Source organism: Mandrillus leucophaeus, unplaced genomic scaffold (genome assembly GCF_000951045.1).
Source record: "Mandrillus leucophaeus isolate KB7577 unplaced genomic scaffold, Mleu.le_1.0 Scaffold51, whole genome shotgun sequence".
Taxonomy (NCBI): Eukaryota; Metazoa; Chordata; class Mammalia; order Primates; family Cercopithecidae; genus Mandrillus; species Mandrillus leucophaeus.
This window is the reverse complement of record NW_012105475.1, coordinates 264,257-276,724: the sequence shown is the minus strand read 5'-3', so window position 1 is coordinate 276,724 and position 12,468 is coordinate 264,257. Positions and strand designations below refer to the sequence as shown.

General features: G+C 36.7%; 1 protein-coding gene across 2 annotated transcripts in view; it reads right to left on the bottom strand.

Annotated features, from left to right (window-relative positions):
* Window positions 1-12,468, bottom strand: part of EPB41L3 (erythrocyte membrane protein band 4.1-like 3) — a 245,057-nt gene that overhangs the window by 85,043 nt on the left and 147,546 nt on the right. For both annotated transcript variants that reach the window (XM_011996312.1, XM_011996313.1), the window contains exon 3: window positions 3,527-3,724. In XM_011996312.1, the coding sequence (XP_011851702.1) occupies window positions 3,527-3,724 (198 nt within the window). The remainder of the gene's footprint in view (window positions 1-3,526; window positions 3,725-12,468) is intronic.

Below are 12,468 nucleotides of genomic sequence, written 5' to 3'. Positions count from 1 at the left end.
GCCTCTTTCAGTCTGGTTTCTTTGTGTCTGTGTCTCTTCTGTCCATCAGTGGCAGTAGGAAGGGGCACTGGATGTGGTATGGTCTGAGGCAGCATCTGAGGAACCAGTGGCTTCCATAATCGCACCTACAGTTTCTACAGGAACCCTCCCCATGGTAGTGCATATGTCATCACAAGGTTGACAGCGATCGTTAAAGACATTATTTTCCTGTTAACTTACAATCTGACTTTCTGTAACTTCTACCTTAGTTTTGCTTTTCATACATAAAAGCTACAATAACCAACCCTTCAGTCTCCACCTTTCCAAGTAACTGAGAATAGCTTTCCTGTCCTCCACACCAATCTTTTTTTTCCCATATTTAACACATCCTATTTCTCTAACCATTCCTCATATGAAAGCTTCCAGATCATTCACCATCCTATAATTCTTGCTGAATAAGCTCAAGTCAAAGTCCATTGTTCGTATTATCATTACCAAACACAGACCATTACGAATATGCTACATCCCAGAAAGTGTTCAAATAAATTATTTGCTTTAATCTTCTCAATGATGCCTTTCAATGCAAGTATTTTCACCCTTATCTTTCTGTTGAGGAAACCTAGGTTCAGAAACTTTAAGGAAGTTCCTTGAAACCACACGGGTTACCAACAGCCCTCCCCAGTCTGGTGGCTTCAGAGCATTTATCGCATGTGATTGAAACACAGCCCTGCAGGCAGGATCTGTGCAACGCAGGGAACAGGATGGCTCGCTGCCTTCTGCAAACCGAACACTACGCTTCCACGGAACAGCCTGTGATTACAAAATGCTTTTGACAACTGTAACACACTGTTGGTTCACGATGAGTTTGTAATGAACTCAAAGCTAAAGATGAGTTTTACCCAAACTGTTACCAAGTCTGACTGCCCCTCTCGCAAACACATTTCCATTTTGTACTTGATCCCTTTTATCAGAGTAAAGTTTTACCTCCACTCCTGCTAAATGTTAGCTTTCCTGCTTCGCTTCAGTGTCCCACACTGTCCATTTCATAATAAAACTGGATTCTGACACCTGAGGCATCAACCTCTTTAAATAAGCAATGTAGGCTTTAAAGCTCTATATTGCTTAAAAAATAATTGTTCAGCTGTGTTTCTGTGCTTTCATCAAGTCTTTGATACAGACTCAGTTTCAAGGAGAGCCAACACCGGAGCACACCTTCCCTGGACAATGCTTTCCCTTCTCTGTTTACCTAGAATGCCCCGTGTGTAGCTCACCAGCCAAACTTTACTTTCCATTGTTTCTTTCTATCAAAACACAAGAGCCATTGTAACATGGTTTTTTTTTTGTTTTTGTTTTAACTAGCACCTCATTGCCTCCTTGAGAATCACTCTGCTTGATTTACAATTCATTTTTCTTATTCAACCAATCGGTTACAAATTAATCCATGAACTTTACCGTGTCCAAATTTCTCCATCCTCTTCACAAAGATGTCAGTCGTGAACACGTATTTTCTGATATCAATGTCTGTGGTGAAACTGAAAAAATTCTACCAGCAAAAGTTTTTATATCCCAGAAAAAAAGTTACTCTTAAGAATCTGTCAAACGTATAAAAATAATTTATTATAGAGGAAAATTACTGGCCAAGTTTGCTGTGCCACTCAAAATGTTCACAGTGACATTAAAAGAAAGGTAAATATAAAATAAAAAATTTGTAACCACAGTGATTATCTATAATGAATCTGAAGCACAGACATAAATTAAATTTGACAAAATGTTCGATACTACTTGTGCCTCGGTCAACCCGAAGGCATTATCCTCTCTATGTGAAATACTATAAATGTTCTTCTAGACTCTTGGAAGACTCTGATAGCCAGGACTCGAAGATGGCCAGTTAACTCTATTTATTCCATTATATAAATGCAATCAATAGAAAAACTCTCCTCAAAGTTAAGAGGAAAAGTTTCTCTTGACTTGGATCAATTTTTCCAGAAAATGCATCTACACTGAAAAAATACAGTATCACTCAAGGTTATAAAAGTACTGTAAGTTTCATAGTAAAACTCAGTTACAAGTATATTACTGGAGCTGCCTGTTTCCAGAGTACATATCTGGATGAGGAATTGGACACGTTGGTCTAAGAAATTAAACAAAATCAAAGCCAGAAAAAGGCAAGAAATAGTTTTGTGCACGGTCCTTGGGGATTCCTGCAGCGGCCCATCAATGTTTATAAGGAGACAGGATGACTAAATTTTCTATAAATTGGTACACAACAGACTAAATAATTTTTGATGTAGGACTTTATTTTCAAAAACCATATAGATTTTTTCTATGTTCCTGCAATCTGTAACAATTTAGTAACCCACCTCTCATCCTCATCCTAAATGAATTCAACGTGAAATGGATTTGAATCTTCTGTTCCAAGAAAAACACTGGGTGCATGAGTGCATTTTACAAAACATAACAGGAATTATATGGGGGTTGGGAGACAGAGGAAGCAGAGTAAATGGGAACATGGGAAATAAGATGGGCTTGGTATTAGCTGTCATGAGGGACGAGGAAGAGAAATATGTGAGGACACACACGTGTGCACTGACTGTGCTGCCTGGGACAGAGTCTCAGCACAAGCCTGAGGAAAGGGTGGACTTTGAAAGCATGGTGGAATGAGAGGGTAGAGGGGCTGGCTTGGAGATGTGTGTGATACCCTCCCCTCTTTATGACAAGGCCAGGAGCTGGAGGCAGGAAGAATGAGCTCTTTGAATGAAGACATCACATCTGAAATGGAATCACCTTGCTAAAGGTGCAAGCCACTCCATCTTGGTGCACACACAGACCTGCTCCTAGAGCCTGAATTCATGCCCTGTGTGAATTCTCCCTTATACTCAGAGAACTCAACAATCAGCCGTCTCTGCAGCTCCAGACAGCTTGTGTTCTCATCTGCTAATCTGGTCTTGACAAACATCTCTGACAAAAGGCATTCAACTGCCATTTCTCTGAGAGGAATCTGTTTTCCTTACAAAGAAGAACAAAGAGTATACCCTTTTACACTGAAACTGCAATGCCCACCACAATGTGCATTTTAAAAATTACTCCTTCTCCAAGCAAGAGAAGGTCATGGACGTTTTCGAATTATCCCACCACCCCTATGTACAGAATTTGTAAGCTTTCCACCAAGTAACAAATGACGTGGCCATAAATTATGCAAAAAAAGGATAAAATTCATGTAAATAATAGCTCACAGCCGGGATATTAAAGTCTGTTTTTAAAGCTTTCAAATGTTTTTTGTTGTTGTTGTTCCTACCATATTGTTGGAGATTTTATCTTTTAAAAAATATACGATCACATTTTACTTTTGATTGTAACATTTTGGGACATTACACATATTTTTAATCTGATCCCCTGTTAGAGACTAGGAAATCATTTTATATTTAGAGACTGGGTTTGAGTCATTTCCCAGAGTCCTGGAGAAATAAAGAGGCATCTTGTATATTTTATACCAACATTCCCCAGCTCTCAATATCTAGGACAAAAAAGTCTTAAGACACACACTTACCTCTACATCACAGGTATATTCTGATCCATCTAGAAGTATCACTTTGCACTGCATGCTTTTAGACTTTTTGGCAATCTTTAATGGAGACCGAGAGAGTTTACTGCTAGATGATTTCTGAGAAAGTTTATCGTCTTCTAATTGCTGATATTCGAGCTGTTTCGCAGCCCTGGCAGCAAACTCCTGTTCCTTGTCAGTGACCTGTGAAGAGCAAACAATCAACAGTTTTCATTGCAAGATGGGAAATAAATATTGCATTGCTCATGCAATAGCACAAAACTGCTTTCTATTTCATAGAGGAGAGATACTGAATTAGGATATTAGGACTAGATATAAATATACAGATATTTATAATATTTGCCTAAATACTGTTTGCCATTTAAATGTATTAATAAGGCCTTATTTCATTTTAACTCCAGGATTTACTTTAGAACCACTGAGTTAGCAAATGCTATCAAGATTTCAATAAGCAAACAATGAATACTTGACTCTTGACTTTTTAAAAAGGATAGGATAGTACAGGCCTTTAAGATGTACTGTTTAGATTTCATCTTATATGTTCTATTTTTTCAATTCACCAGATCCTTCTATACTCCACAACTTGTTATATAACTGCCTCATCCCTACATATACTAGATATCTGATAAACTCTAAGGCTTGGAGAGCTTCAAGTATTAATCTTTTCAGTATTAACTTTTATAACTGTTAAAATGTTTAATTTAGCTCTCAATCAATTCAATGAAGTCAGCAGAACTGAAATTCATCACAAAGTAATCCCCTATGTCTGCTTCCCTTCACTGTAACGAGCCAGTGTAAGAACATATCACATCTGTCCAATAGCTTTAATCTGCTTTCAAACCATAACAGACTAGTCCAGGCTAGATACAAAACTGCAGAGGACATCTTAAGTAACAGTAACATTCTCCCGTAAACCAATCTCTTTGGAAATGTGCACACAGATCTCCAACTATTCTCTCTGTACATCCATCTTCTACCTATTAAATGGCCACCAATGGTAGTACTGCAAATTCAATCCTTGGGCCATGCCACCACTGTCACTAGTCTGCAAATATATGCTGACAGTCCAAAGGAAGATATGTACCAAAATTCTGTTTAGGGCTTTGAAATAAGCGTGGAATTTCCCCTCCCATGAACATACTATCAGCCTGGTGCTAAAAATTCATGGGCTCAAAAGGTAAAGACAGTATTGATGGTTTATCATCTAAACTTTTCTATTAGACTTTACATTTTTATAACACTCATATAATTACAAAGGTATTTGGGTATATTTATTTTGGGTTTTAGGTACAGATTTCTGCTTTATCGTCATTTTCTATCTTGTTTTCCATCCAAAAGATTGCTAATATACTCCTCTCCTCCACTTCTATCTTGCCCAGGATTTCAAGGCAAAGTCTTGAGAACTCCTTAAGAATTGAAAGAGACCAATCTGCTGAGCTTATGAAAAGAAAGCAACAAAAAACTGAATAACCAATTCTAAAGGCCAAAATAGTTCAGAAGGCAAGTTTTGGCTAAAAAAAAAAAAAAAAAAAAAGGAAACTAAAGAAAATCTGCTCTGGCAACCCAGTCCTACTTATTTAACCACTGTCTTTCTATAGCAAAGCATTAAAATAGTAAGTGCAAGAAAATCATACAATTGTCATTAATTTTAGCCTTGAGGTAATTTACAGAGTTTGATTACTGTGGTATTGTATTATCAACAACAATAACACATTCGTTAAGTGCTTTATAACTTACACAAATTTTGTACATTTAAGTTTTATTTTTGTCTCTTCATAGGCAAAGGTCATTAGAAGCTATTAATACATTTTTATTTAGATTTTACCTGAAATCAACATTTTCTATGTAACAGGGAAGACAAAATTTCACTTTTCCTTTACTAAAATAAAAATACCTGTATGAGAATAAGCTTCTGGGTTACTTTAAATGTCAATTCCAGAGGCATCTTAAGGTGTCAACATTCAAAGGATAGGCATTGTTTCTGGGAACACCGGAAACATGAACCCGTGACTGAGGCCTTTACATATTTTTTAAAAAACTTTAAGAACTTAAAAATAGCAGACTAAGTACCTCAAATGAAATGTCAATCATAGTCACATGATGTGTTCTAATTTTAAATATCGGATTTTAGCAAATCCTCAATCTCTTTTAATCCTCACAGTAGCTCTATGGTATGGGTATTATTACCCTCATTTGCATATAAGGAAAGCGAGACATGGGGAGTCTAAGAAATTTTCTTGAGGCATAAAGTCAATGGATTTGAATGGAATTCAAAATCCAGCCAAACCCATGTTCTAATCATCACTATGTACCAAAATCGGCTTCATTTTACGTTCAACAGTTAGCTTCCTAGTCTGAATAAAAGAATTTTGTGGAAGAATCTCAGAAACTATCTTTTCTGAACTCTTCATTTTGTAGATGAAGCTGAGGCTTGGGGACTTGCGTGAGTTCTCTGAAGATGGTAAAACAATGACTAGAAGAGACAAGGCTCCAAGGTCCCTGCCTTTTGCAGCCAGTCATCTCTCCCTGTTAGTGTCGTTTCTCTTGTATCTGACTACAGGAGATAAAGAAAGCATATTTAATCATGTCTAGGTATAGATATTCACACTTTTCTGTAACTATCTGCCATTTTCGTGTTATTTCATTTCAGAGTAAAACGGAAAGAATGAAGAAAAGGCAAACATTTACTTTAGTAATTTTAAATGTTTGAAGATTAAAAAAACAAAATAAACAAAAAGAAAGCCAAACACTACCATCATCATTCCTCCACAAAAAGAAAAGGTAAAAGTAAACCATGAGGGCTACAACAGTTTCTAAGGTTTGTCTACTAAGCTGGGATGGGATCTCCCTGCTCTCCATCACAAAGCATCTGAGATCAGACAGAGCAGCTATTTATCAAGTGAAAATAATTGTTATTATTAATATTGTTTAAAGCAGACCTTGCGACATTCATTTTAAAATGGTGGCACAGAAGCGCGCTGGTTTCCCTCCTCCCATTCCTCCGCAGAAAACCTAAAACAAATATACAGCACAAGATTTTCACCAGCAACAACCCAGAACTCAAACGTGAGGACAAGACAGATCCTGAGGCCACGGAGAAGTGGAAAACTCCATGCAGATGGAAGAAGAATTGGACTTCCATAGTCATGATGCCCCTCCCCCTGATTCTGCCCGGCAATAAAAGTGCAGAAAATCCTCCTCCAACTTGTGGAAAAGTGATACTGGAAAAGTGAGACTGAGGTGGTCGACCAGCTTTCTCACCTTCCTGGGATTCCTTGCAGGAGACCTGTCCTTGCCTTAACCCATGGGAAGGAAGTGATGTGACTGCCTGAAGAGAGAAATATCCCCGAGAACACGCAGAGAAAAAGTTGGGAGATGGGACCACCAGCCCTAGTCCTGGACACTCTGCTCTGTAACTTGGCCAAAGAAGACACCGAATCACAGCGGCTGTTCAGCAGCACCATGCTGGAGAAGGCACATTCCACAGATCCCTTGGGCACAAACTCCTAGTCAGCCATCTCACACTGCCAGGAGAATCCCTTTGGGACTTCCCTCATTCAGAACAAGCAGCACTCCCATCGCTTACTAGAGCCAAGGCAAACCTGGGTTTAAAGGTTACCTAGGGCCAAAGCGGTGGCAGAGGCTGAGCGGTAAAAAATTTCTAAGCAAACATATCCAATAAAAAACAGAACAAGACAGACAGAGAAAACTGGAATTAAAAACTAATCCTTCCATACAAAGACACAGACACCCACCCACAAGAAACAACAGCAAACAGGAAATTATGACCTCCCCCAAAAGACAAGGGAAAATCCAACCCTACAAGATGGCGATTTGTGAGCTAAGAATTCAAAATACCAATTTTAAGGAAACTCATGAGCTCAAGACAAAAATGAAAAGCAATTCACAAATTTATCAGATATATTTGATAAAGAGATTGAAATACTTTTAAGAAATCAAACAGAAATCTCAGAACTGAGAAATACATTTGGTAAACTGAAGAACTCATCAGAGGCTCTTAGCAGACTGAACAAAGCAGAGGAGAGATTCAGTGAGCTCAAAGACCAGCTATTTGAAAAGACACAGAGAAGAAAGAAAAAAGAACAAAAAAGAACAAAGACTGCATACAAGATACAGAAAATTACCTCAAAAGACCTAACCTAAGAATTATTGGTATTCAAGATGCAGCTGAGCAAGAGCGAAGGGTAGACAACATATTCAAAGAAATAATCACAGAAAACTTTCCAAACCCGCAAAAGATATAAATATTCAAGTACAGGAAAGTCTGAGAACATCACATAGATTCAACCTAAATAAGAATACCACAAAGCAACAGACTCTCAAAGCTCAAGAACAAAGACAGAATCCTAAAAGCAGCAAGAGAAAAAGAAACAAACAACATGTAAAGGAGCTCCAAATTGCCTGGTAACAGAGTTCTCAAGGAAAACCCACATAGGCCAGGAAAGAGTTGAATGACCTCTTTAAACTGCTCAGAGAAAAAACTGCCATCTAAGAATATAGAATCCAGCAAAATTATCATTCAAATACAAAGGAGAGATCAAATCTTTCCCAAAAGAACAAAAGTAGAGAGAATTCACGACCAGCAGACCCATCTTAAAAGAAATGCTAAAGAGAATTCTTCAATCTGAAATAAAAAACCACTAATGCACAAAAAATAAAAATAAAAAACAACCTTTCAATGTCTCAAACTCAGTGGTAAAATCAAGTACATAGATAAACCCAGAATACCCTCTTACTGTACTTACTGTACCTGCAGTGTGCAATGTAGTACTACTACTACCACAATCATAACTCTAGTATGAAGCCCAAAAGACAACCTATCAAAAACAGTAATATCTTCAGCAATCTGTGAAGAGATACGTAATATTAAAATATGCAAATTAGGACAACTAAGTCAAAATGTAATGGGGATGGAGTTAAAGTGTAGAACTGGTGTGTGTGTGTTGGGTGGGTGTGTGCGCGCATGCATGTGTGTATGTGCGGGTTTTTTTGGCCTTTGTTTCTGTTTTTAAATTTGTGATCTAAGATAAGCTGTCATCTGTTTAAAATAACTTGCTATGTCTATAATATGTTTTTGGTAAGCCTCATGGTAACCACAACACAAAAACCTAATATAGATCCACTAAAAATAAAAAGCAACATATTAAAACACACTACCAGAGAAAAATCACTTAACCACAAAGGAAAATCATGTAAAAAAGAACAAGAGGAGTCTCAACCAGAAACAGGCAGCAAAACAGCCGTAATAAGTCCTTATCAATAACACTGAATGTAAATGGCCTCAATTCTCCAATTAAAAGGCCTAAAGTAAGTAAATGGATATAAAAACAAGAACCAACTATGTTACCTTCAAGAAATTCACTTCACCCACAAGGCTGAAAGTAAAAAGGTGGAAAAAACATTCTATACAACTAGAAGCCAAAAAAAGAGCAGATGTAGCTATACTTACACTAGAGAGACTACAAATCTAAGACTAAAATGAGAAAAAGCAGGTCACTAACATAATGATAAAGGGGACAATTCAGCAAGAGGATACAACAATTGTAAATGTCTATGCACCTAACACCAGAGTTCCCAAGTATATAAAACATTCACAAATCTAAAGGGAGAAACAGACTGCAGTACAATAATGGTAGGGGACTTCAATACTCCACTCTCAGTAGCGGACAGAACATCCAGACAGAAAATCAACAAAGAAACAGTGGAGTTAAACTATGCACTAGATCTAACAGGCCTAACCAACATTTACACAACATTTCACCCAACCGCTGCAGAATACATTCTTTTCATCAGAATACGGAACATTGTCCAGAACAGACCATGTCTTAGGCTATAAAACAAGTCCAAACAAACTTAAAAAAAAAAAAAAGCCAGAAAAAAAAATCATATGAAGTATCTTTCCTGACCACAATGGAGTAAAACTAGAAATCAGTAAGAGGAACCTCAGAAAATACACAAACACATGGAAATTAAAAAACATGCCCTGAATGACCAGTAAGTCAGTGAAGAAACTAAGAAGTAAATTAAAAAATTCCTGAAACACAAGTGAAAATGGAAATACAAGACAAAAAAATCTGTGTGATGTAACAAAAACAGTACTAAGAGGGAAGTGGAGAGCAATAAATGTCTATATCAAAAAAGTAAAAAGCCTTCAAATAAATAACTCAGTGATGCACCTCAAGGAACTAGAAAAGCAGGAATGAATCAAACCCAAAATCAGAAGAAAAAGAAACGATGATGATCAGAGCAGAAATAAATGAAACTGAGACCAAAAAAAAAATACAGAAGATCAACAAAGCAATGAGGTGATTTTTTGAACAGATAAACAAAATCGACAAACCTTTAGCTAGACTAAGAAAAAGAGAGAAGATCCAAATAAATAGAATCAGACATGAAAAAGGAGACATAGCAACTGGGACCTAAGAAATATCAAGACTCATTAGCGACTATTATGAACAACTATATGGCAACAGATTGGAAAACCCAGAAGAAATGGATAAATTTCTAGACACATACAACCCACCAAGAAAGAAATATGAAGAAACAGAAAACCTCAACAAAATAGTCACGAGTAATGAGATCAAAGCTATAATAAAAAGTCTTCTATCAAAAAAATCCAGGACCTGAAGGCTTCACTTGAATTCTGTCAAACATGTAAAGAAAACTAATACTGATCCTACTCAAACTCTTCCAAAAAACAGAGGAACAGTAATAATTTCAAACTTATTCTACAAGGCCAGTATTACCCTGATACCAAAACCAGACAAAGACACTACAGAAACAAAAACTACACACCAATATCACTGATGAACATTGATGCAAAAATCCTCAGTGAAATACCAGCAAACCGAATTCAACAACACATTAAAAAGGGGACTGAAAAGATCGTTCACCATGATTAAATGTGATTCATCCTAGGGATGCAGATGGTTCAACATACGCAAATCAATCAACATGATATATCACATGAACCAAATCAAGAACAAAAACCATGATTATTTCAACAGACTCCAAAAAGCATCTGATATTCAACATGCCTTTATGATTAAAAATCCTCATCAAAATCAGTATAGAAGGAACATACCCCGAAATAATACATGCCATATATGAAAAACCCACATTAGCATTGTGCTGAATTGTGAAAAACTGAAGGCCTTTCCTCTAAGGACTAGAACAAGTAAAGGATGCCCACTTTCAGTATTATAGAACATAATACTGGAAGTCCTGGCTGGGGCAATTGGGTAAAAGAAAGAAAGAGCATCCAAATTGAAAAGGAAGAAGTCAACTTAGCCTTGTTCACAGATGACATAATCTTATACCTAGAAAAACCTAGACTCCACCAAAAAACTGTGAGAACTGATAGATGAATTCAGTGAAATTGCAGAATTTATCAACATACAAAAATCAGCAGTGTTTAAACTTGCCAATGGTGAACTATCTGAAAAAGAAATCAAGAAGCAATCCTATTTACAACAGCTACAAAACATAAAATACCTAGGAAGCAATCTAACCAAAGAAGTCAAAGATTGATGTAAGGAAAACTATAAAACTCTGATGAAAAAAATTGAAGACAATACAAAAAAATGGAAGGATATTCCATGCTCATGGATTAGAAGACTTAATACTGTTAAAATGGCAATACTACCCAAAGCAATTTACAAATTCAATGGAATCCCTAACAAAATACCTATGACACTCTTCACAGAATTAGAAAAAATGTCCTCAAATTTACATGGAACTACAAAAGACCCCGAATAGCCAAACTCATCCTGACTAAAAAGAACAAAGCTGGAGGCATCACACTACCTGACTTCAAAATTTACTACAAAGCTATAATAACCAAAACAGCATGGTACTGGCATAAAAGTAGACACATAAACAATGGAACAGAATAGAGGATCCAGATATAAATCCACATATACAGCCAACTCATCTTTGACAAAGGTGCCAAGAACATTCAATGGGGAACAGTCTTTTCAGTAAAGGGTGTAGGGAAAACTGGATAACTATATGAGACCAATGAAATTAGACCCGTATTTCTCACCATCCACAGAAATCAAATCAAAATGGATTAAAGACTTAAAAATGTAAGACATGTAACTATGAAACCACCAGAAGAAAACACTGGGGAAATGCTCCAGGAGATTGGTCTGAGCAAAGTTTTTTTGTGTATAAGACCTCAAAAGCATCAATCAAAACCAAAATAGACAAATGGGATTACATTCAGCCAAAAAAACTTCTGCACAGCAAAGGAAAAAATTAACAAAGAGCCTACAGGATAGGAGAAAAAAATTGCAAAGTGTCTACCTGACAAGGTATTATTAACCACAATATCTAAGGAACTCAAACAACTCAATAGTTAGAGAAAATAAAAATGGACAAAAGATCTGCACAGATATTTCTCAAAAGACGACATACAAATGGCCAATAGGTATATGAAAAATATGCTCACTGTCACTAACTAATCACAAATTAATCACAAATCAAGACTACAACTGAGATATGATCTCACCCCAGTTAAAACAGCATATGTCAAAGAGACAGGCAGTAATAGATGCTGGCAAGGATGTGGAGAAAGGACAATCCTCATAAATGTAAATTAGTACAGCCACTGTGAAAAACAGAATGGAGGTTCCTCAAAAACTAAAAATAGAACTATCATATGATCCAGCAATTCCATTACTGGATATACGTCCGAAAGAAAGGAAATTGATATATAGAAAAGCCATCTGCACTCCAGTGTTTACTGCAGTACCATTCACAGCAGCCAAAATATGAAATCAACCTAAATGCCCATCAACAGGAGAATGAATTTTTTAGAAAGTGGTATATATACACAATGGAATATTATTCAGCCAGAAAAAAGGAATGAAATCTTGTCATCTGCACCCACACGGATGGAACTA